Here is a 27,495-nt window from a genome sequence, read left to right as displayed (position 1 = left end):
TATTTTGGTGCGCCAAAAATAAATAAATAAATAAATAAAATAACGACTTAGGCTATTTAGTGATGGCCGATTTCAAAACACTGCTTCATGAAGCATCGGAGCACAAATGAATCAGCGTGTCGAATCATGATTCAGATCGCGTGTCAAATTGCCAACGGCTGAAATCACGTGACTTTGGCGCTCCGAACCGCTGATTCATAACGTTCCTAAGCTCCCTGAAGCTGCGTCCGAAATCGCATACTACATGAGTAGGTACTACATTTGAATTTGAACGTACTTCCCGACCGTTAAAACAGTACGTTCTATATAGTATGAATATGGGTAGTATGAATGGAATTCGGACGTACTACATCCGCCATGTTAATGTTGTCACTTGTCATGCGTCGTCACAACAGCGCGCAAATTTAAATATGTCAAAGTATAATCACCTATTTAGCTAGGAAATTTTACCTCAGAATAAAAATACATCTGTGAATATCACGACAGAGGCTGATTTGAAGCAACGAAATTAAGCAATTTATTGTTAAAATGAATGCATATAAAAATACACGAGAAACAAAAGACATGAATCAATAAACTAGCTTGAATACATTATATATAAATAGTGTGTAGATAGACAGAGAGGGCGAGAGAAATGCACAACATGGCCTAAATATTATATACAATATATACAAATAAATACAATGATAATAATATACATATTCTAAAAAAAAAAAAAACTACAAACTGTGAGCCCTATAAACTACTGCTGCCTGAATGTTGCTGTCCGTTAAGTTTTCTAATCTCATTAAACTGCTTAACAACGAACGTCTCCGTTAAATAAAACAGTGTTAACAAGCGGATGTAACGTTATCTCGACCTGTTGGTTAGCTCGATGTGCTGTCAGTAATAATGATTAAACATCTTTTTACAACCGACTCTTAATCTTCTCATTACATTGTTTAAACTTTCAATAAGTCAGCCGTTTACTTACATTATGTTAAACAAGTGCAATTTAACCACAATAAACAGTTTTTCCCTGAGGTACTGAAGGACTTGAATGAGCTGCATATCGCCGCTTTCCGCCATTTTTGAATATGAAGAATCCTCTCCTTCGGCATCACGGGATAGCGCAGCGTCCATCGAATGCCTACTACAGAATTCGGGCGGAAGCAGTAGGTCATCCGGGTACTTCTCGCCTACTGTTTTTCGAATACTATGAATTCGGACATACTACTCGCCTCGCATACTGTTTTTCGCATACTATATAGTAGGGAAGTATGCGATTTCGGACGCAGCAGTGTTTTGAAATCGGCCATCACTAAATAAGACGTTATTTTCTTTGTTTTTTTGGGCGCACCAAAAATATTCTCGTCCCTTTATGATATTAATATTGAACCACATGAACTGATTTAAATATATGTTACCTTTATGAATCTTGAGAGAGGAAATATCATTGCTCCCTATGGAGGCCTCACAGAGCCATCGGATTTCAACTAAAATATCTTAATTTGTGTTCCGAAGATTAACGAAGGTCTTAGGGGTGTGGAACGGCATTAGGGTAAGTAATAAATAACATAATTTTCATTTTTGGGGGAACTAACCCTTTAATATATGGTATTTTGACTTATTTAGGCTAGTTATCTTGGTAAAGTTTTGCGAGGGTAGTGAGAGACACATTCCCATTACTCCATCCTACAAAAAAAAAAAAACATTGAGCAGATGGGCGGAATAGTGTCGTTAGAGAGACTGGAGTCACGTCACACCGGTTTTCCTCTCTGCCTCTCCTCCGCACGTTCTCTCTCACTCAGACCACTCCTCTCTCCTCTCCTCCGATCACTCCCTCTGATGATCCGATTCTCCGGTACCGGAGACGGACTCGCGCTGCGCTCTTGCTATCCTGAGGAACTGCCTCGCGTTCATCCGCTGTCCCACCGCGCTGGATTTGATTCCTTAAACAGAATAAGGGACAAGATGGCTCGAATACAAGAGGGAACGAGCGGGCCGTAGCTCTTTACTCTATCTCGTCACGACATGTCACTTGTCATGACTGAGCCGTCTATGGGCTTCATTGAATATGCGTAACGAGAGAAGCAGATACGGTTTAATCGTTGGCAATGAACTTGACTTTCCATTCCTCCACATCAACAGGAGGACATGGCTCAATACACAAATTCCTAAATGCTTTGGAACATAATTCATTTTTTGCATCATCTCAATAAGGCACCAGTAGAACAGTTTGTCAGTGCACAGCGCATTATGTCCGTTCAGTGCTGCATTGATGAAACGCTGGAGCGGAGGACAGACCGAAACGTCGTGTGATGTGACTCGTGTCTCGGCACAAGATCCGTCCTGGGATTACTGCTGGAGTACCAAACAATCTGTAGAAATAGTCTAATGGACAATTACTCGACGATTCAGTGTAAGTAATCTTACTTTAACGCTAATATTACGTGATGATATTCAGATGCATGTGATTAAGCACTTTGGGTATAACGGTTTAAAGGCCCCGTGTAGAAAAGTGTTTATGGTTACAAAGTATGTCGATTGGTTTCCCCCTATATATTAATATTAATATTAATATTAATATTAATGGGGCAACACAATTTATTAGAAAATAAATTAACAGAGCGCTGTTCTGGTATTTATTTATTTAGTTATTAAAAAAGAAAAAAAGAAAAAAAGGTGATGGGGGGCCATACTCGGGCTAAAAGGGCTAAAATTGTATACTTTTGAGATTGCAATATGTTTTTTTAAACTAACAAATAAGTATTTATAAGCATTTTATTTTTATATCTCATCATGAGGTGTATAACAAACTCCTTTATAACAAATCTTGAAAACAATTTGTTGCAATTCAGGCATTTTACATCGTTCTCCTCTGCCAAACTAATTTTTGGTGCCTTTTCTTACCAGAATGGGTCTTTTTATGAGGGGCCTTTAGCCCCTGACTCAAAGTTTTTTTTTGTTTTTTTTTTTTTGGGGGTGGGGGGGGTGGGGGGGGGGTATTCTCACATGCAAGCAACATTTTCAAAATTCTTAAATCTTATATAAAACTAGTTAAAATGTGCATTTTGTCAGGATTCAGGTTGAGGTTTGTCATTGTATGCAGTGACCTTGCAGTGCATATGTGACAAAACAGGTGTTTAGGAAAGGTGATGTCTGTTGGTATGTTTTGAGAGACAATAAATTCAAAACTTCCTTTCATAAGGAAATTTTAATAATTTTACCCTACTTCTTTGAAAATATAACCCCTTTAAAATGCTATACAGGTTCACTGCATATTTACTTAAAAAGGTTAAAGGGTTAGTTCACCCAAAAATGAAAATGCCGTCATTAATTACTCACCTTCATGTCGTTCCAAACCCGCAAGACTTTCATTCACCTTTGAAACACAAATGAAGATTTTTTTAATGAAATCTGAGAGCTTTCTGTCCCTCCATAGACATCTATGTGACAATCACTTTGACGCTTCAAAAAGTTCATAAAGAGATCATAAAACAAATATGAACATATGATTTGAGTGGTTTTGTCCAAATTTTCTGAAGAGACACAATTGCTTCAAACAACAGTTTGAGTTTAGGTTTGAATTTTGCCTTTTGATATTTTTAGAGGGAATACGTCAAAAAACACTCATTGCTAACAGTTATTGTATTAGTTAGCTTTGGCAAAAATGCTCTGTCCATCATTCTGCACTTCCTGGAACATTTAAGCAGATATTTCTTAACATAGCTGCTGTGAATTTAGTTTCCCATTCTGCTTAGAAAGGCAACGCTATTACCCCTTACATGCTAAGCTGCCATATTCTGTATGCTGCAGATAAGTTGCTGGACAGGTGTAAGCAGATTAGGGGTGGCAGTGCCTCATTCTGCCAGAGAAATAGGACCATAGCAAACGTGACGGCTGAACAAAAGCTGAGTGGCACGGCTGGTGGAGAGATGTTTGTATGATGGGCCTTGTGGCTGTCAAGAGATAAATAGCCCTCTGCTAGAGGAGGGAGTTGGAAGGCCTGCTGGATCTGTTCCAGGAGCTTGGAGAGAGCAGAGGGGAATGGAGGCTGCCACCAAGGGCACTGATATGAACCGTCCTGCTGCCAAATGCCAACCGCTGTCTGCGTATATATATAAAAAAAGATGATTTGTTTTTTCAAGCAAGATGCCTTCAGTGAAAAGCCTCATAAAGACAAATAGTTCAATTAGCAGAATAGGATCAGCTTGTGCTACAACTGGGTTTATGTGACTGAATCGGCCTAATACCTGATTTGTATTGTCGGTCTTGTGTGAATAGATCTCATCAGTTGCTATTGTGACAGGAATTTGCAAATTTTACATGTTCTGTTCATTTATATCCTTCCAATCATAAGCTGTGTTGTCCATTAACAGTTACAGTGTCACAGCCACATTTTGGATGAACTCAAATAAAAATGAGTTTTGGAGTGTTAATAACTCCAAATAATCAAGTACAAAATTGAGGCTGGGGGAATACCCACAAGCCCCTGTGCTTGAATAATTTAATTATGTATGCTTGATCAAAGCATGTGAGCTTATGGGGACATGCAGTAGTTGTTATTCAAAGATAAAATAGGCTTTAGCTCTTTTGAGTATTGTTGATGGCTCACATGGGCCATGTTAAATTCATTCCATTTCTCCCATGCAAATATTTTTTATAAAAGTGCAGTTTTATGTGTATTAAAAATTAATTTGGGAGAAAATCAAGTGTGTTTGTTGCCTGACCCAATGTCCAGCCAAAATTTCATTTTACAAATTACAAATGTAAGTTTCATTACATTACAAATGTAAGTTTCTTCAAATGTTTTGAGTAAATTTAACTCATTAGGGTTTACAGCAGTGTTATTTTATTATCACTGAGATATGATTACACTTTTTATTTATATATATATTTTTTATTTATTTTTTTTTATTTTTAATTTCCATTGAAGTTAGTTTTAGTAATTTTATTGTGTGTTGTTATTTTTATTAGTTTTTACAATATGTCTATAGTTTTAATTTTTTTCATTGCAGTTTTATTTTAGTACAGAGCCCGCACATGACAATTTGTTCCCTCCATTTACTAAATCTGCGCACGATTTATATTTAGTTCCCTCGATTTAATAAATTGTGCGTACAATTTAAACATGCGCGCAATTTTGTAAATCGAGGGAACGAATTAGTAAATCGTTTTATGCGCACGATTTAGCCTACTATTTTTTTCCTGCACGTCATGTCCGGGGCTCCGTAGTAAACTAAATGAAAATGAGAAATGTTGCCTTGGGAACTAGCTGAAATAAATAAATATTTTTATATTTTGTTTTATTTCAGAAAATGTGATCATTTTTATTTCAAGTAACAAATTTTTTTATAGTTTCAGTTTTAGTTAACTATAATAACCCTTAACTATAAAAATGTGCAATTTTTCTTGGTTTTTTGTGTTGTATAGGGTTTTCTGCTACTTGTCTAAAGCTGCTTAATTTTCTGTTTATTTCTAGATTATGTCATGATACTTATGTTTGATGTCTCAGTGATTTTGACAGAATACAAGACTCAAAATGTTATGCAATGTTACTATCCTTAGACTAACTTTTAGAGTTTTTCTCTTTGTATGATAGCGCAACACAATTAGACTAATGCTTTTCTTAATGCTGCCCAGAGTTTTGCCCTGTGGTCTGCAGCCCACTGCTTTCATTTGCTCTTAAGGTACATTACAGTACATTGCATTTCTGTTTTCTGAAGGTTTCTTACAATGAAGACCATTTTCACAGCCTTAGGCTACCATTACATGAAGTATGGAAGTGGCTTTATAAGACGAGTCCAGTCCATACAGGTCCATTCTATTTTTTTAAGTAGTTTCCACAAACTTAAACGTTAGATGTCCTTAGAAAACCCAAACTGTGATTTCCATTGATTATATTCCTTGAATTGACCCCTGTCTCTCTTTTTTTATGATTTCTAAAATAGTAAATCTTCATGGTAATAGTCTTAATTAGCTAAATGGGCTTTATATTTGCATAAATAGTCTCAGTTCTTTGAATCTTTCATATTTTGTGTGGGGTTTCATGCAACATTGTCAAAAGCCATTCATAGGCCTGTAGGCAGTGACAAGAAAGAGAAACAGTTCACTCCATTAGCAGTGTGTCTGAAGACATGACGCAATGCTTTCTTCCCCCCTCACTTATTAATTATAGTAGTCTGCTGAGATTTAGATTAAAGCTTTGCAGTCAAGACTGTATTTGGTGTATAAACAAAGTAAAAGTAATTAAAGTTTTTCGAACTATTAAAATAACATATATAGCATTTGATTTAGAAGAGCACAGATGGAAACAGTACAAACAGAGATTATATTTGATTTATATTTTGAGTGGTTGCGTCACATTTGGTGAGTAATGTCATGATTCTCCATATGTGTTTATTCTTTGTCTGCAAACAGTGAAAATAAGATATGGCAACAATGGTGCAAGATATCTCGCTTAGATGCACAGACATCAATATTTTTAGAAACATGCCTTGACTTTCTCCTTACTGTGAGCGTAGAATGTCAGATCTGCTCAGAAATGATCATCACAGGCAACCAAAAGAGTCAGTGTTTCAACTACAAATGGCTAAAGGCTAAAGTTTTGTATTGAAAAAAAAAAAAGTAATCTAATTAACTGGTTTTACAGTATTCAAGTAAAAAAAATTGAATTGATTGAATTGAAATTTGAATTGATTAATTCAAATCTGTCGTCTCACATAGCCAGATCTATATAATCTATAGTCTCAAATATACTTTATAATCAATCATAATCAATGTAATTAACTCATCTGTCAACATGATGCTGGTGAATTGCAGAGCTGGTGCAAACATATCCACATATCCACATTGCTATGATCAAATGCTTTCTAACTGCAGCTTTGTCACTGCTGGCATTTTTGTTGTGTGATTATTTTGTTATTGAGAGGAGAGCGCACAGCACATATTTACATATTCATATAATCTCTCAACAGTGTGGATGGCGTTTGCTAACAGTATACAGCTGCAAAACTTCTGAGCGAAGAACGAAAAAGAACTTCGCCATGAATAGTCTATATTGGGGTCTTATATCACATTCAGTCTCTTGTACTTTACTTGTGCACGAGTGCAAGCATGAGCAATAAGTTGCTGGCTGCAGTTCACTAAACGGAAAGTGGTGTCGCTAATCACAAGGGTTTTCTGAATTCTATATAGAGCCTTTAAAGGTGCCCTAGAATTATAAATTGAATTTCTATTGGCATAGTTGAATAACAAGAGTTCAGTACATGGAAATGACATACAGTGAGTCTCAAACTCCATTGTTTCCTCCTTGTTATATAAATCTCATTTGTTTAAAAGACCTCCGGAAAACAGGCAAATCTCAACATAACACTGACTGTTACGTAACAGTCAGGGTGTACGCCCCCAATATTTGCATATGCCAGCCCATGATTGAGTTATAACACAAGGGCAGTTAGTATTACACAAGGGCAGAATGTCTGGATCTGCACACAGCCGAATCATCAGACTAGGTAACACCCAGATAAATACAATACTCACACAATGACGAACACTTTGTGAAGATCCATTTTGAGGGTTATATTAGCTGTGTAAACTTTGTTTATGCTGTGATAGAGTCGAGAGCTCGGGAGGGGGCGGAGACCGCGCGGTTTAAAGGGGCCGCAACCTGAAATCGGCTCGTTTCTAAATATGCCGTAAAATAGGCAGTTAAAAAAATGAATTAAAAAAAATCTATGGGGTATTTTGAGCTGAAACTTCACAAACACATTCAGGGGACACCTTAGACTTATATTACATCTTTTTAAAAAAAGTTCTAGGGCACCTTTAAAGGGCGTAGCCATCATTTTAGAAGCGAGGGGGACAGAAATGTTGGGTGTAATACCATTTTTTATCTGACCTTTTTCTAATTGATAGATTTTTTTAATCTCTTTTATGCTTTTAATTTGAAATCAATTTGCTTTTAATGAGAAATCAAATACACTGCTGAACAATAACCAACATCTAATATTTTCCCCTATATTTTATGACAATTTTATGATTAGTTTATGTACTACAAACACTTGTGCATTAAGTCCTTATGGATTTTATACAATGTAAAAAAAAGAAAAAGAAAAAAGCAGAAAATACAGTACCTATCAAAAGTTTGGAAACATTACAATTGTAACTGTACAATTGAAATAGGCTTATGTCTCTTCTGCTCAACAAGGCTGGATTTATTTAAACAAAAATACAGTAAAAACAGTAATATTGTGAAATATTATTACAGTTTAAAATAACTATCTATGTGAATATATAGTAATTTGTAATTTATTCCTGTGATCAAAGCTGAATTTTCAGCATTGTTACTCCAGTCTTCAGTGTCACATGATCCTTCAGAAATCATTCTAATATTTGACGCTCAAGAAACATTTCTGATTATTATGAATGTTGAAAACAGTTGTGCTGCTTTATATTTATGTGGAAACCATGTTACCATTCAAACATTTGTGGTAAGATTAAAAAAGAGATAATACTTTAGAGATAAATTACATTTATCAAAGTGACAGTGACAACAAATGCAAATAAATGCTGTTCATTGAACTTTCTATTCATCAAAGAATCCAGAACAAAAGTATCATGGTTTCCACAAGTAAATAATCAAATCATGCTAAAAATTCAGCTTTGATCACAGGAATAAATTACATTTTAAAGTATATTCACACAGAAAACATCTATTTTAATTTGTTATAATATTTCTGAATATTACTGTTTTTACTGCATTTTTTGATGAAGTAGCCTAAATTCAATCTTGGCGAGCATAAGAGAAAAAAACATTAAAAAGGTTGTCAATTAGCACTGCATTATTCATATACAATTTATATTGTCAATAAATACCTTGAGATGGCTTGAAAAACACACATAAACCATATCTTGTTGCAATTGTGTGTTTTCTTCATGTTTCTGCATTTTATTCAGCTGCTTCTTGAACGAATAGCTGGATTACTTCTATGAAACCGTTTTGGACAAATCTGCGAGAGAGCGCCCTCCGGCTTCCAGTATGAATGAAACATATATTACAGGAGAATGCTCCATAATCGCCTCATTTTAGTGAAGAATAAAATGACAAGTCATGCAAAAAGTACGGGGGACGAATTTATGTTTTATTAAAAGTGCGTGGACTGATCCATGTGCGATTTAGTCCAAATTTTCTGCAGAGACAATCATCATATAAACAGTTAATTTATTTTAGAATTTTCCACATTTAGGTTACCTGACAAAATATTTTTAAAGCTCATATTGTCACATTAGAACCAACTAGATGTGATTAAGAGGAACTGAAGTGCATTTGAGTTAGAAGAGCACAGGTGCAAACAGTACAAACAGAGATAATGTTTCACCCCAGCACTTCTGCTGCAAGCTGGTTTGTACAGTTGTGCGTTTAGAAACAATTTATTTAAAACTGTCAGATACCTGTTCAAGCTGTACTGAATTACACATCATATTTGAACATTCATGTAAATAATAATTATAATTATATTATTATTATTCTCTCTTTTGTGGCTGTGTCCTCATTTTGTGTTGTTTCCATTAGCAGCAGCAGTAAGGTGAATTCAGGCAAATTAGGCCACATTGTGACAGTCATCTCAATGTCAAAACAAGGCTCAGTATATCTGAATTTAATCAGTATTTGAAACAAAATTGCATGCTAACTCCCTTAAGGGTTTTTAAGATTCACATCACATTAAAGCTGTTTAGTAAGTAGTTGTTGTACGTATGTGGTGGTGGCTTCTTATGCTTAGGTTGGTCTTTGCAATGCTGTGTGTTCATATTGTGCTGTGTGTGCTGATTTTGAAATTCTATTAAAAAAATAAATAAAATTATTTAACAATCAGCGTAACATTCTCTGAGATTAGAGGAACCCAGCAGTCTCTCATGCAGAAATGAAATCCCATAGGGCCTCATCAGAATCATAATGCCATGTTAAGTAAAGACTAAACAGCCTGCTGACAGACATTCAAAAGCATTATGCAAGTGCCTAAAAACTTTTTGAACTGGCAGGATGTTGTCACTTCATAGGTAAATTAGGTTTTGGAGTGACCGAAACACGTTTAATTACCGCTTCTTTTGACTGTGTTCAGTGTCTATTTCGTGCACACAACATAATCTACAACAGTTAAACATGTCAGCTGTGTGTACACTAGCTCCGGATTGACAGTATTAATTTCTCAATTTTAATTGGTAATGATAGTAATTAGTCGGTGCTGTTTTCTGTTGATGCGCAGCGTGAACAAAACTGTCTGCCATCCAATAATCACAAAAAAAGCTTTGTGCTTTGTTCCTTTTAATATTAAAATTTTAATTTTAAAATTCAAACAATAGGCCTAAATGTCGTTTTGCCGCTCCTTAATACGTTGCGCAGCACGGATCAAGCGCGCATGAACTGATCATCTCATCTCCTCTTTACTACATCATGAAACAAACAAGGGTGAACACCAGAAGGTATGTTAAAAGAGATATTTTACAACTTACCGAAATGAATCCTGTCTCATGTAATCACTCAATCAGTATTTCAACCAGGGAAAGACGTCAATAAAACAGCTTGGAGGCTATACAATGTAACTTAACAGTAGGCTACATTTACCTTTACATTTCAAGAAAGCTATTCAATGTCCATAAACTCATTAGTTTGCTGGAAAAAATAACTCTAGAGAAGAGAAGTTTGCTAAATATACATTGTATTACATATGCATTATATTTTTACTTAACCTGTTAATGATGTATTTAATGTATGTTGGAATGAATCTGTCATGAAAACAAGTTATTACAGTTTATTGTTGTTTAAATGTTTATATTTCACCAACAAACTGAGTGCAAACAATTCTGTTATTAAAATGTTACATTTAATCATTTGCTGATGGTTTTATCCAAGGCGACTTACAAATGAGGAGAACAATCGAAGCAATCAAACCAACAATAGGGCAACAATATGCAAAGTGCTGTGACTAGTCCAGTTAGTCTAGCACAGTACACATGAACAGTAGATGTAGCAAGTTTTAATTAAATAAAAAATAAATAGATGAACAGAATAGAATAGTAAGTGTTAGTATAAAAGGGTCAAGTGTTGCCGAAAAAGATTTCATTGAATTCATTGATTCCATTTCTTGAAAATGGCTAAAGACCAGGCCCGGCGCCACGAGGGGGCAAAAGGGGGCATTGCCACCTCAGATCTGATTTGTGCCCCCTCAGTTTCAATTTGTACCCCCTTCACCCCCGATTTTAACCCTTTAAAGCGTGCAATCAATGTGATTAGAACGTTCACTGCTAAATTCAAACCTGCTATCGTGCTGCTGGTGCTGAGCCAGAGATTGACGCACTCAGTGCTTTTCATATTTCACAACTATTCAGTGTTTTCAACCACATAATGTTTATTTGATGTTTCAGATATTTAAGTAGACATTTATATAAAGTACTAGGGTATATAAAAAGACATTTGTTTGTTAAATGCAAATTCCATACACTGATATGGAAGCTTCAATAATCCTTTCAATTATAATTTGACAAAGTTTTTTATTCATATCAGATACATTGCGTATGAAACAATAAAGTTTACCCTCTTCTCCCTGTTCACCAGCCACTTACGTTTATGCATTTCAGGAAAAACGGATGAATTTACGTGATGAAAATGCGACAGATCCTCTGTTTTATCAACTAACATGATCATTATAAATGTGTTTAAACAACAAAACACATTCACTTCCACATATTTGACATATCGGAATATATAATATAATTCATGATATAGTTAACAAGTTTGTGAATATTTTGAATAAAAAAATAAAAAACGAAATAAACGCGATACCTGTTTGGCTGCATGACGTGTCGCCAGGGGACATTCTAAAATGCTTAACGTGGCTTAATGTACCCTACTAAGACAGTAAACAGACCAAATTCAGTAAAAGCATGCTAATAAAGTATACTATGTACAGAAAAGCAGTTGAGCCCAGAATTTGAACTCAGCACATTTAAAGCTGCAGTCCGCAACTTTTTTTATGTTAAGATTTACAAAAATGATATAATGAGAATATACAAAATGAATCCATTTTCCAAACCATGTTTTTGTCTTATCCTGAATCATTATGGTACACTTATAATAAGTGTTTATATTCTGACTATTTCAGACCAGATTGGTAGGACTCGCCGCAGAGTATCATAGTAACTGCGTGATTCGCCATAGACATACACGGAGAAAAGTAGCTCCGGCTAGAATGTTCCTCCGCAAGACGTGTGCAGTTCTGTTTATTAACCGCTAGAGGGCCAAAAATCACGGACAGCAGCTTTAAATTCACGTTTAACATCGTTTAACATCGCTTAATGTAAAACGTTCAACATCGCTTAATGTAGCCTATAAGTGATAGGAGATCAAATTCTGCACAAACCAATTTTTCTGTAGGCTATAGTATGCTTTATTAGTATGGTGTTTACTAAGTTTGGTTTGTTAACAACACTGTCTTAGTAAATTAAGCCACGTTAAGCTTTTCTCATTAAGCTTTTTCACGTTAAGCACTTTAGAAAGTCCCGTCTTAGGGGAATTTAAAATAATGCTCTAAAATAACGGTCGCCTTAATATAGTATATAATATAGAGCCCCTAGAATATAGATATAACCCCCCCCCCCCCCCTCCCTTCCCCATTGGCCCCCTCCAGAATTATGAATGCCCCCCAGGTTCTTGTGTCCTGGCGCCGTCTCTGCTAAAGACTCAACAGCTCGGGTTGAGTTAGGCAGTTCAGTCCACCAGTATGGAACAGTCAAAGTAAAGGTCCGTGAAAGTGATTTTGTGCCTCTTTGGGATGGCACCACATGTCATTCACTTGCAGAACACAAGCTTCTGTAAGGCACAGAAGTCTGAAGTAGTGAGTTTAGGTATAGGGGTATGGTTAGGTATGGTTTTTCTGTAGGCAAACATCAGTGCCTTGATTTTGATGGCAATTGGCAATTGGAGAGGTGTGACATGCACTCTCTTCAGCTCGTTAAAGACCGCTCTTGCTGCAGCACACTGGATCAGTTGTAGAGATTTGACAGTGCATGCTGGAAGGCCTGCCAAGAGAGCATTACAATAGTCCAGTCTGGATAGAACAAGAGCTTGGACAAGGAGTTGTGTAGCAAGCTCCGATAGGAAGGGCCTGTTCTTCCTAATCTTATATAAGGCAAATCCGCAAGATCGGGCAGTTCTAGCAATGTGGTCTGTGAAGTTTAACTGATCATCAATCACAACTCCAAGGTTCCTGGCTGTCCTGGATGGGGTTGTGTTTGATGAACGTAGCTGAATGGAGAAGTTGTGATGATGTGTTGGGTTGGCTGAGACCACAAGCTGTTCTGTCTCTGCAAAGTTGAGTTAAAGGTGGTTGTCCTTCATCCAGCAAGAAATGTCTGTCAGGCAGGCTGAGACGTGAGCAGCTACTCGGATCATCTGGCTGGAATGAGAGGTAGAGTTGTTTGTAATCAGCATAGCAATGATAGGAAAAAACATAGTTTCTGAGTGATGACATTTAGATGGAGAAGAGAAGCGGTCCAAGCACTCAGCCCTGAGGCACCCCAGTAGCTATATGTTGCGACTTAGACAGCTCATCCCTCCACGACACTCTGAAGGACCATTCCTGAGAGGTCAGACTTGAACCACTGGAGTGCTGTTCCTGAGATGCCTTTCATCATGAGGCTTGACAGGAGGATCTAGTGGTTAATTGTGTCAAAAGAAGCAGACAGATCCAGCAAGATAATGATGGTTTGGAAGCTACTCTTACCTGTCTCAAAGCTTCAATAACTGAGATAATACAAAAGTAGTGTTAGCTATTTGAGTGTTGATTATTTAATAAGTTTGAATAATTAATTGATTAATCATTTATTATTTATTTTTTGTTTTGTTTCTGTTGTCGGTCAAGTGCATCCTGAATTTTCGGTTTTGGCCCAGAATTTTCATTTTTGTGCATCCATAGTAATAATAAAATTTGACTTCTAAAGATGATTGATTCCCTTTGCTTTGATCAGTGCATTAGCTCTTGGCGACTTGACAGAGCACTGCACAAATGAGATCTTATAAAAGAAGCATTCAAAAATGGATTATTTTAGTTTTTAAGAATGAATGGATGGTGCCGAGTCATCTCTGTGCTGAAATTGGGCTGCGCCTGAGGGCATTTATTCACTTTCTGGCAGGAGATGTGGATTTTGCTGTGAATACTTTCTTTTTATTCATTTTTATTCATGTAGATCATCGTCTCATTCATTTATATAACTATATTAATTTTATTGTTACTAATAATCACAAACATTATCACTCTCAAAGACTTTTGCATTGACTTCCATATCATAATTTCAGCAGTTGCTTACTAAATGCTCATGTGGTGTGTCACTTGGAGAACATCTTCATGTAAGAACGCTATTACCATACTGTACATATTGCATGCTATCTGACTGGTTGTAGTTAGCTATTGTACTGAAAAACGTTGAGAACAGAGTTTATATTTATGTACATGAATTCAGTGATTTGGTTAAGAAAACATTTTTATGCATGCTGTTTTATGCGTCCTTTTTATCCGCTTGCTGTGAAAATGTCCATTCCTACATACTCTATTTTCATCTTCTTTTCTTACTGTATATGCTAGAGCTAAAAATCCAAAATGCACTGTAAATTTGCTCGATTTAATCGAGCTTGTACTTTAGTATTATTGTAAAAAAATTTAACTCACTGTAGGTGAGTAGCTTTTGTTAAATAAAACACCACTTGAAGTAGCCTTGTACTTTTTCTCTTCCCTAATGCTGAAGCAATCAGAAATAAGTAGGCCAGTGTTAAACGTGCCTAAGAAATAATATATGATGTGATAAATCCATGCATGGGCTGCTGCCGCCTGTGGACTTTAATGATATAAAGCACTTAATTTAAACACCCTTTAATTCAGCCATTTCAAATTTTGAGACCAAGAAGACCACTGTCTTTGTGTGGCAGGATGTGGTTATGTTTGTTTGTATGAACAAAATGTCTTATTACATATATATTTTTTTCCTCATACAAAGCTGTCAAAATGGTTCTAGCTGTGCACAGTATATTTATGTATTTGTGTGAGCTATATTTCACATAGAAGCTTTTCTGCTTTTCTGCTACCTTAAGATGGGAGGTTCTCCTTTGGCACTGCCCTTTTGAATCAGACTCAGCACAATAAAGAACAAGAAATTTCCATTTTCCCATGTGTCTGCCTGTGACCACATGACTCTATACTGTCTAAGTCAGTTTAGTGCAGAGAGTCAGAAGGGATTACTCTTTCTTGTATAAGACCATACAAATGGAGATTTCACATGCAGTGCATTGCTTTTTAATCTGTTACTTGGGTCATAGTCTTGTGGCTCAGTGCGTCACGCGTGGGATCCTAATTAGACTGTGTTTGATTTCTGGCCAGTACTTTGCTTGCAATACGTTTTGGTGCTCAGTTGTGATTGTTTTAGACTCGTTGTGTTATGGAGAAAGGGTTTTAGACATGGAAAAAACATTAACTTAGTACTAAGACATACATTTTAGATACTTACTCATTTGACTATGTAAGTATCCATACTTTTCAGACTATATGTAAACATAAAAATCACCATTAACTTCATTCATATACCATATATGTGTACATATGTTGAATTAGATTTTATTTTTATTTTAGTTCATTTTGTTGTGTGTTTTATTATTATTATGTTTAAGTTATGTCTGTATAGATTTTAATTACATTTTATTTATTTGTTTAGGTTTATTTAGTTTTAGTTATTTTATTACTTCAAGTTAAACTAAACAAAAATAAGAAATGTTACCATGGCAACAAGCTAAAATAAAATGTTTAAGGTTTTTTTTTTTTTTTTTTTTAAATATATATTTTTATTAATAACAGAGCAGCATTTGATAACATATTAACATCATAAGCTGAAAAGGCAAACTCTTGATTATCTTATCTTATGAAGTAATGCAGTACCTTGCACAGACTCGAGTTTTGTTTCTAAATGAGGGTGATGTAAGGTCAGTGACATAATGTTGGAAAGTAGAGAGGAATTAATGAATTGTGAGAAATGAATATCAACCTCCAAATGTAAGATATCTTTGCTGACTGTTCTGTAATAGCAACTAGAGCTCAAGTCAAACAAAATAATCAAGTCAAAATGTAGTTTGGAACTTGATTTTATCCATCAGGATTTAATTATTATCATAGGTTCCATTTTGTTTTCATGCTGACTTTAAGGTGTTGTCTCTACCTGAAAATACCACCTTCGTATTATAGTCTTATATTATAGTATTTCTGACTTTTAAAGCAATTAATTTAGAAGATACCACATGAAGCACGTTTTGAGGTTATCTTTTAGGTTATTTTTCAGATTGTAATTTTACAAATGGTGGGAGATGCTGCTGCTTGTTGGATGTTTTCCAGCTGGAGCATTTTAAAACTTTACTGCTTTCCATTATCTCCAGCCTGTGCTTACACAGAGGGCTCATGGAATCTCTCAATTCACTGCCAGTGCACATGGTCCATTAACTCGGCACAAGAAAGTCATTGCAATCAGCTTACCATTTAATTAGTTTTTACTGGGGTATTTAGGAACTTGTTTTTCTTTTGAATTTCATGAATACTGCACAAAGTGGGAAATTAATAGTTGTCACCCTCTATCAGCTTGCGAGCAACTTCCAGTACCACCGTTAGGCCCAGTCACAGCACTGGATAATGCTAGTGAGATTACTGTACATGTAAACAGACTTACATTGCTGGGTTGATGACATGGTTTTAAGCTACCAGCATGGATGTTGTTTGCTTATCAGGCCTGAGCCTGTGGCACACTGATTCTTTCCCATATCAAGACCGTTGTAGTTTAACATGGATGCTGCTGCCTGAATGAGATTATCCTATTTCTGCCTCCTTATTTGCATTCAGACAATAGCATGTCACACTACATTTCCCACTCATTGTATTAGAGGCAGCAGTTTTTATAAAAATAACTTTGTCTTAAAGGAATAATTCAGCCCAAAATGAAAATTCTGACATTATTTACTCGTCCTTATGTCATTCCAAACTATTTTTTTTTCTATGAAACCATTCTCAGACTCTGAGGAGAAGTGAAAAGTTGCAAGATTCCAAGGGTGAGCTACCTGTTCTATTTCCTTTCCGTCTTATCTAAAAAAAGCTCTCTCTCTTCTGCCTTGTGTCCTGGATCTGTCTCCATTAGCGCAACTGTCCCCGGGCCCCAAGATCCACATAGGCAGCTAGGACTCCCTTCCATCAAGGTGACCTAAAATACCCATATCTAGAATGTTTAGCCTAAACTTTGAGTTTTGTGCATATTCTCTTGGTGTTTGGGAGTAAGATTATCTCTTTTATCACTGTCATGTCTAATAAATCTTTAGGATAGTTACGTAAGAGGGTTTTTTAACTTTATGGGACAAGCTGTTTTGGGTCCATAACTAATTTCACTTTGATTATTAAATGACATATCCTTGCCTATCAGTTCATCTTCTTATGTTGTTTCTGCTTCCTCCCAACATACTTTGACTAAAGGCCTTCTCAGGTCCTAAGATCTGAACCCCAACCAAATCGACATGAATCACTTCTTACTAGGGTTGGGTATCGTTTGAATTTTACTTATTCCGATTCCGATTCTGCTTATCAATTCTGATTCTTATCGATTCCTAATTTCGATTCCAGTAAGGTTAAAAAAAAAATTACATATCATTTACATTTATTTCATTGTAGTTAAAGGCTAAAGAACACTTACACAAGGAACTTTTGCCTATGGTTTAAAAATACCATAGCAAAAACAACTAGCCTAACTAATATAAATTTCAAGCATTATTAAATACAAGTAAACACCCAATAATTAAAAAAGAACTAATAAACCAATTAGCAATCACAAAAATGTGATACGATTGAAATAAACACTTTTAAGATTTTCAGGTATTCAGGTACTTTAATCAAATGTAAAATAAAACTGCACTTTATGAATAAAATATACATTACAAAAATAGTCACAAAAGTTATTTAGTCAAGAACAGCGAATATTAGCCTGCTGTCACTTTAAAAGCTGCACGGATCCAATGTAATGTTATGCTTTTTTTTGTTGTTTTTTGTTAACTGTTTACATTTACTTAAGACATAACCGATTGTGTTTACGAGGATATTTTAACATATTTTTGTGTGTATTTGTTCGTTCAAGTGCAAAATACGTGGAAAAGAACTCAGTATTCACTATTCAGTATGAGAAATGGCACAGCAAACAAGTCTTCTTGTTACCTCACTCTGTTGAACAAATTGCCGTACTGTACATGTACTGTACATCAGCTCTAGAAATCATACAGCAGGGGTGCAAAACTCAATTCCTAGAGGGCCACAGCTCTGCAGAGTTCCAGCCCTGCTCCAACACACATACATGTAGTTTCAAATAAGCCTAAAGGACTTGATGAGCTTGATCAGTTGCGTTTAATTAAGGTTGAAGCTAAACTCTGCATAGCCGTGGCCCTCCAGGAACTGAGTTTTGCACCCCTTTTGGGTGTCGCACATATTCGTGGATGTATGGGAGCCGGATGTTTTGGAAATAGACATGGGGGGTAGAGACTATGGCGAGAAACAGGTGGATGTTCTGATGTGAGGAAAAACACATTAAATTTAAAGTTCATCAAATGAATTTGTGTTTGATGTTTTTTGCACATCTACATGGTGTCAGAAGTGGGATCCTTCTGGGGGCACACACAGTAGGATGCACCAATTCATCCAGGCGCATGTGATATATGACTGGAAGCTTACCAACAGTGTCAGTACGAAACAGCTCCCCATAATCAGTTATCTCGGGGGCCTGTTGTTGTACAGCATGTACTATTTCTGGGCTAAGTTGTATGAGATTTAATGTCATACAGTGTTGTGCTCTCTTATTTGTCAGTGTTTGATTTTGAAGAAATGTTTTGTACTTGTGTGAACAGTGCAGATAACTTCAAATGGAGCAAATGTAGCCCATCAAGACTATTCCTGGACAGGGACAAGAGATGCTCCATTTTTGCAGATTTTTTAAAGTGTTACATAAGCAGGACAGGTGACAGGTCTTATCTACATAATATACATAGACGTAAAATGTAAAAACTTAAATGTCTTGGAAATAGTAGCCAGTCAGTTGTTTTAATTGTCATATTTGAGCATGCACATCAAAATACATAATAAATAGCACATTTTATCTCCGAAGCAGATGACTTCTAAAAAATTGTAGACCAGTGTTACAGGAAACAGTGCTATCAGTTAAAACAGCTCAAACATGCATTTTAGTCTGGGACTAGGCTTAAGCCTTGTATGTGAAACTGGAGGAATATTGCCTATTCTTTGTGTATGTCAAAAATGTGAGAGAATATGTTTTCTGTGGCATCAACTGCATTTAAATGGTTTCTTGTAATTGATATCTGGCAACAGAACATAATTTTTCCGTTTCGGCGAGCAATTCCTAGTAGATAAACCGTTCAAAAGCTTTGTGTTGCACCTCAGATGAAAAGGAAATTTATATTAAAGGTGCCGTAGAACGTCTTTTCAGAAGATGTAATATAAGTCTTAGGTGTCTCCTTGAATGTGTCTGTGAAGTTTCAGCTCAAAATACCCCATAGATTTTTTTTAAATAAATTTTTTTAACTGCCTAATTTGGGGCATCATTAAATACGAGCCGATTTAGGCTGCGGCCCCTTTAAATGCTCACACTCCCCGCCCACGGAGCTCGCGCTTGCCTTTAACAGCATTAACAAAGTTCACACAGCTAATATAACCCTCAAAATGGATCTTTACAAAGTGTTCGTCATGCAGCATGTCTAATCACGAAAGTACAGTATTATTTGGATGTTTACATTTGATCCTAAATGATTTTTAGGCTATGCTCCGTGGCTAATGGCTAATGCTACACTGTTGGAGAGATTTATAAAGAATGAAGTTGTGTTTATGAATTATACAGACTGCAAGTGTTTAATAATGATGGCTCTTGTCTCCGTACATTAGCAACATGCTAACGAAACATTTAGAAAGACAATTTACAAATATCACTAAAAATATCATGATATCATGGATCATGTCAGTTAATATTGCTCCATCTGCCATTTTTTGCTGTTGTCCTTGCTTGTTTACCTAGTCTGATGATTCAGCTGTGCACAGATCCAGACGTTAATACTGCCTGCCCTTGTGTAATGCCTTGAACATGAGCTGGCATATGAAAATATTGGGGGCGTACACCCCGACTGTTACGTAACAGTCGGTTTAATGTTGAGATTTGCCTGTTCTTCGGAGGTCTTTTAAACAAATGAAATTTATATAAGAAGGAGGAAACAATGGAGTTTGAGACTTACTGTATGTCATTTCCATGTACTGAACTCTTGTTATTTAACTATGCCAAGATCAATTCAATTTTTAATTCTAGGGCACCTTTAATGTTAATAAGTAAATCTCCACACTCATTCTTTAAATGCCATGGGTATTGCATAGCACAGTTTTATGAACAAGAAGGGGGATAATAATGTTGTCAGAATTATTTAAAAATTATTTATGCAAAAATGAGTACATCCCACAACAAAAACTAATACATCTAGTACTTTGTATGGCCTCCATGATTATTAATGACAGCACCAAGTCTTCTAGGCATCGAATGAACAAGTTGGCGACATTTTGCAACTTCTATCTTTTTCCTTTCTTCAAGAATGACCTCTTTTAGGATGCTGGATGGAGAGTGATACTCAACTTCTCTCTTCAGAATTCCCCATAGGTGTTCAATTGGGTTCAGATCAGGAGCCACTGAATCACTTTCACTCTGTTTTTCTTCAGAAATCCACCAGTGGCCTTAGATGTGTGTTTAGGATCATTGCCATGTTGAAAAAGTGCACGACGACCAAGGGCACGGAGTGATGGTACCATCTTCTCTTTCAGTATAGAGCAGTACATCTGTGAATTCATGATGCCATCAATGAAATGCAACTCCCCGACACCAGCAGCACTCATGCAGCCCCACATAAGGACACTGCCACCACCATGTTTCACTGTAGGCATCATGAATTTTTCTTTGTATTCCGCATCTTTGTGACGCCATACGGTTTTGAAGCCGTCAGTTCCAAAACCATTTATCTTAGTCTCATCGCTCCAGAGTATAGAGTCCCTTGTTAAATTAGTCATTTGTAGTCTAAAATTTAGCTTTGCTCCAGAGACTTTCAGTGGGGTGTACTCATTTTTGCATTACCCTAATTTGAGTAAAATTGAAAATTTTGTTCTTTAAGTTATATTATTAACCTTACTTTCATGTTATAAGTTTAACAGATGTTATATAAACTTAGTCCTATCAACATTTTGGAAATTGTTGTTGTGTTCAGTGAGATATTGTTTAAAATGTTACTTTTCAAAGGGGGTGTACTCATTTACGCTGAGTACTGTACTTTCAAACATTTAAAAGGATATTTCCCCTCAAAATGACAATTCTGTCATCTGTTTTTTGTTTTGTTTTTTGCTTCAAACAGTATTTTACAATATTTTCTATATGGTTTTTCTTTTTGTTTTACATAAAAGTCATATGGGTTTGGAACAGCATGAGGCTGAGTACAAATTTTCCCATGTCTGGAATGGGAACTGGGCCGTGGATCATTTACTGAGGTTTCAAAAAACAAACATTCAGACAAAGATCTCAAAAAGAGCATGCACATATTGGTAAACACGAGCGTTGTTAACCAGATAATTTACAGTAAAATCCTCAGATATACATGCATACATTTACACTGTTTAAAATGTAGCTCTGTAGAAGTACATTTAATGTAAAAGAGTTTGCTTTACCATTATTGATTTGACTTTGTACTGAAACAAATAAAATCCAAGAAAATGATTCCTTGCCAGCGGATCATTAATTGATTCTGAATTTAAAGCCGTGACTCTCTATTTGCTCTGCTCTGGGAAGGATAGGTTTGAAGATCCCAGGGGCATATTTGTTTTCCTGCATGTCTTCTGCCTCTGATTATTGGAGAAAGCTGCAGTGTCTGCCAAATAGCTGTGCCTCATGCTGAGGCAGCAGTGAGGCTGTTCTGAGCAGTCATGGTCATTGAGAAGGAGAAATGGTGCAGAGCCAAATGGAGGGAAAGCAGGTTGCCTGGTCATCACAGCAGTTATATCCAAACAGTTGTCTCCTTTTTTGGAGAGGTTCAACAATTGTTCAGTGATCCCAACAGAATGTCTCTGACAGGGCATGGTGAGGTTATAAGTATTTGTGGCATCTGTTTGCTCGACTAACAGACACAGAAGATTCATGTTTTATCAAACGATTCTCGCATGAACGCTTGTGACAGATGTCTCTACAGCAGTGGTTCTCAACTGGTTTGGCCATGGGACCCACATTTTCCCATGGACATTAAGCCGTGAACCAAATTTTTAGGAACTTGAACCAGGCAAATTTAGGTCTCAAAAATAGTTGAAACACACAAGTACCATCCCACTTTACCTAACTCGTTTTCAAAAATACTATAAAGTTAGTAAGTTGGTATGAGCAACCACAGTCTTCAATAATTGCACATATTTTGGGTTAAGGTTATAGAAACTACAGTAACCATGGTAAATACATAATACTAAAATTAGATGTTAATAAAACATAAGAACACAAACAGATCTTGATGAATAGATCATACCTTTATGCAAATCCTTCCCAGTTAACAAACAACATACCAGTTATGTTACTTATTGGTACTTTTTTTGGTAATGTCATGATTGACAACGTAACTACGATGTTGCATGGTCATAATTTCATTTGCTCCTTGCATAGCCTATAGTGAAGTGTGCGCTGTGAGCACAGTAACGTCTGACGGGACAGGAAAGTTTGCTTTTCTGAGATTAGACTGAGAGACTTTTTTATTTCGTAACAAGTTATGAAAATAACATTAGAATAATGACTCATGCAGGCTAGAATAATGACTCTAGCCTGACAACATCTCATCTGACAGCAGATACTGAATCAGGACAACACATTTTTCTCGAGCACTCTTTACTTAAACTGTGTCTGACACACGAGTCAACAGTTTTCTTGCACGTCTTCCAAAACAAAAGTCTTGCATCAGAAAAACATTTAGAAATTTTGTTGTTGTTTCTTTAACTATACACTCCGTGACCCACTCAAAATGGTTTTGCGACCCACCAGAGAAACACTGCTCTACAGAATGCTGTTTTTAAAATCAAGCCGTTTTCATGACTATATTTGTTGTACTTTGTTAAATCTTCTGACTGACCTTCAGCTTTTCAAAAACTACAATGCCAAGCTTCACTGTGCTTTCCCAGCAAGTGTCTATAAGATGAATACGTTTTTCGAAAATTCTGCAAATCTGTTTCTGTAACCTGCTGTTAGACTGAAAACTGACCCTTTATCTCATCATTATACTGCATGTCATGAGAGAATGATGTACATTGTGTACGTTGCTGGCAAATTATGCTGCCAATGGTAACATCCTGTGCCCTCTAAAATTACACAGCCCACATATGCCAATCTTTCCGCTGCTATTTCGTTGTCATCTTGTATATTGAATTAAAATACACTGTGGACCTACACAATCTTTTCAGGATCTTTCAGTCGCAGCTGAAGTTTTTTTTGGATTGCATTATTGTAATTTAATTGGCATGCACAAATGTTGTTTTGTGTGTGTGTTTTCCATAACACATGATTAATCTATAGATATTTGAAGTTGTCATAGTTTTGTAAATGTCTGTAAATTTTCTTTGTAAATAACATTTTTGTATTACCATTTGCTCCAATAGCAAAAGAAAAAAAAAAAGCAGTTATTATTATTTAAAAAAAATACATGTTAATTCATTTTTTTGTCATTCACTGCCAAGGTAATAACACAAGTTTTTTAAATCTATACTAAAAATATTCAGCCAACACTGATTTGTTTAATGCACAGATCTATTTTGAAATTTGATGCTTTTCATTTGTTGCTATGGTTATCACTATCAATCATCTCAATTTCGTAACTCACAAAGGCTGCGCCCCAAATGGCGCATTTCATGTTCACTTGTGGACTTACGTGGCCGCTGCGTGAGTGTGTCCGTTAAGTCCATGAGACCGTAGGGTGTTCCATTCATAGTTTTAGGTTTCATAAGGATGCTTGCGAGCACCCCCTATGATACGGTCTAAATCTTAACTGAAAATCCTCGCAAATTCTATTTCTTTCTAAGAAGGAACATAGTTGTGAGGATACTGACTTTTCTAGAATTTTTACAGAAATGGGAGATTCGAGATCAGTCTGTAATTAACTTATTCTCTGGGATTAAATTGTGTTTCTTTTTAATGAGAGGTTTAATAACAGCCAGCTTGAAAGTTTTGGGGATATATCCTAATGACAATGATGAATTGATAATATTAAGAAGAGGATCTGTGACCTTTGGAAACATCTTTTTTTTTTTAATAGCTTAGTTGGTATAGGGTCTAACATACATGTTTGATTTAACAAGTTTGGGCAACTCTTCCTATCCTATAGAAAATAATGAATAGAATTGTTCCTCAGGAGGTCTATGGTGGACTGTCTGCTGCGATGCTGTAGTAGACGGTTGCATGGTTTAATTTTCTCTCTGATAATATCAATCTTGCAAGTAAAGAAATTCAATTAATTACTGCTGTGCTGTTTGGAAACGTCCAGACTTTTTGAAGCTTTATTTCTTGTTAAAGGGATAATTCACCCAAAAATGAAAATTTGATGTTTATCTGCTTACACCCAGGGCATCCAAGATGTAGGTGACTTTGTTTCTTCAGTAGAACACAAATGATGATTTTTAACTCCAACCGATGTCTGTCAGTCTTATAATGCGAGTCAATGGTCACACAGTTTATAAGAGTCAATAAACATGCACAGACGAATCCAAATTAAACCCTGCGGCTCGTGACGGCAAATTGATGTCCTAAGACACGAAACGGTCAGTTTGTGCGAGAAACCGAACAGTATTTATATCATTTTTTACCTCTAAAACACCACTATGTCCAACTGCATTCAGCAATTGCTTGGTGATGTCTGATCGCGCTCTGACAACGGCAGTGATGTCTCGCGCATATACTTCAGTGAGTGCCAGACGCACTGCCATTGTCAGAGACTGACAGACAAACAAACGGTTGGAGTTAAAAATCATCATTTGTGTTCTACTGAAGAAACAAAGTCACCTACATCTTGGATGCGCTGGGGGGTAAGCAGATAAACATCACATTTTCATTTTTTGGGTGAACTATCCCTTTAATTTAGCCACTGTACCAAATAAATACCTAGGGTTGTGTTTGTTTTCTTCTAAGAGAGTAGTAAGCAGATCTAGCAGTTTTTAAGGTTTTTTCTGCATGCAGTAACACTGTCCTTCCATGCAATGTGAAATACCTCTAGTTTTGTTTTCTTCCAGCTGCACTCCATTTTCCATGCTGCTCTCTTGAGTGCGCGATTATGCTCATTATATTGCTGCATTGGACTGTGTTCCTTAAACTTCTTTAAGCGCAAAGAAGCAACCGTGTCTAAAGTGCTGGAGAAGAGAGAGTTGATAGTTTCTGTTGCAACACTGAGTTCTTCTAAGCTATCTTTTATGCTGAGGAATTGAAACGAATCAGGAAGATTACTAGTACTTGATTATACTTGAAACCAAACCTCTGAGTAATACTGAAAATATTACTTTTGTATTTACTAGTTTGGGGAACAGACACAGTCTCTATATTAAGATATTTAGATGAAAGAATCTCCATGTGTTGAGATTTATTTGACTTTTGTGATGTGAGGCGACTAGCAGACAGTCGGTTTAGCTAGTCTGTCTGCTCCCTGACCTGGGCCCCAGTTAAGGCGGGTTCAGACTGCACAATTTTAGCCCCGATTTTGGCTCACTGACAGGTTTTGAGAAATCGCCAAAAATAGCCCAAAATCGCAGGCAAATTGGTGCTCGTTCACGTGAGTGACAATCACTCAGTGTGAATGAGAATGAGAGATTCGCAGACGAGTCGCCGACGCCTGTGAGATATTTGGCATGCTAAATATCCAACCCGATCTCACGGCAATACGTACGTATTTTACGAGGTGGCTAAATCGTATGAATTCATACGACCTCACTCGTACTAATTCATACGTTTTTTTCTAAATCGTATGTGTTTTACGAGTTGACAAATTCGTATGAATTCATACAAATGACCTACCCCAAACCCCGCCCCTAAACCTAACCGTCACTGGGGTTTAGACAAATCGTACGAATTCGCACGAGTGAGGTCGTATGAATTTATACGAAATAGCCACCTCATAGAATAAGTACGAATTGGTCGTGAGATAGCGTTGAAATATCTGGACCTGTCGGCTATTCAAAATCCTGCTGTGTGAAAAGTGTTCTGACTGAAAACTACATAGGGGATGACCGACAGCCAATGAGAGAGCAAGATACAGAGCAGCAGGGAGTTCGGGGAGGAGTTGTGGACCACAATATCAACAAGCATGGCTTCGTATACATAAACATTACAATTCTATCAAACAGAAACAAAGCACAAACATTTGCTTGACCATCCGCAAAAGCAGCACGTTGAAAAGTTATGTATTTACCTCAAACTCTCATTGCAGAACACACAGTCCTTGTTCCTCGCATCTCCCCAACCATTTCTCCTCCATATTCTTCTTTTCTTTTTCTTGTTTTAGCTGCAAATCAGCGCACAGGCAATTTGTATTGCAAGCTTCTTGCAGGCTAACATTTTTAATAATAATCCCAGTGTTATGTGAGAACTCCGTCTTGCACGAGTGATATCGCGTTGTTTCCTTGTCACATCTCACGTGTGTTTGGTTGTGAAACGTAGTTTGCATGTCAGACAGAGTTGTCTGCGATTCTTCCTATTGTAAAGTCATACAGTGTGAAACCTTCTGTCGCCAATCCATCGTGCAGTATGAACACAGCAGCGACTGAATGCTGGCCAAGATAGTCATGCAGTGTGAAAAGATCAGTGACCCAACTACTTTGAAAATCGTGCAGTCTGAACTTGGCTTTGGTCAAGTTTCAACTCTAAGACTATGTGCCATATTACTAGAGAAAAAGAGTGGCACCACTCAAGGAGGGATGAAGTCCATCTCTTTTCAACAGGTCAGTTCTGCCCCAAAAACTTATCCAATTACAATTGTCCAGTCTCTGAAATCTATGTTGTTCTGTGGACACCACTTAGAAATCTAGCCATTGAGTTAAGACAAACATTCCCGGCAAACATTTGACTATGGTGGCTGGTGTCTCTAATTTCACGTTCTGTAATATAGATTTGCCAATATCTAGGGCACTTTCAACAGGTTTCTCAGTGGGTGCATCACTTAGTGGGGAGAACCTGTTTAATGTTTTGATTGGACTGGTAGAGTGGTGTTTTGTCCTGCTACTATGCCGTCTCTCAGCCACCCAGTTGCCCTGCTGCAGGGGCTCTGCAACAGGAACCAAACAATGTATGGGGTTCACAAAGCTAGTCACATCCAAAGCCATATCTAGAGCCCTTGCATTATTACTATCCTCG

At 36.6% G+C, this 27,495-nt stretch overlaps 1 protein-coding gene across 4 annotated transcripts in view; it reads left to right on the top strand.

Annotated features, from left to right (window-relative positions):
- Positions 1-1,902: 1,902 nt before the first annotated feature.
- The window catches only part of lrrc7 (leucine rich repeat containing 7), an 87,849-nt gene continuing 62,256 nt past the window's right edge, over positions 1,903-27,495 (top strand). For all 4 annotated transcript variants that reach the window (XM_067373819.1, XM_067373820.1, XM_067373818.1 and 1 more), the window contains exon 1: positions 1,903-2,401. In XM_067373819.1, coding sequence (XP_067229920.1) covers positions 2,377-2,401 — 25 coding nt within the window. In that variant the 5' untranslated portion in view covers positions 1,903-2,376. The remainder of the gene's footprint in view (positions 2,402-27,495) is intronic.

This window comes from Chanodichthys erythropterus, chromosome 21 (assembly GCF_024489055.1).
Source record: "Chanodichthys erythropterus isolate Z2021 chromosome 21, ASM2448905v1, whole genome shotgun sequence".
NCBI lineage: Eukaryota > Metazoa > Chordata > Actinopteri > Cypriniformes > Xenocyprididae > Chanodichthys > Chanodichthys erythropterus.
Note: the sequence above shows the minus strand (reverse complement) of the source record. Positions and strands in the feature narration are given on the sequence as shown.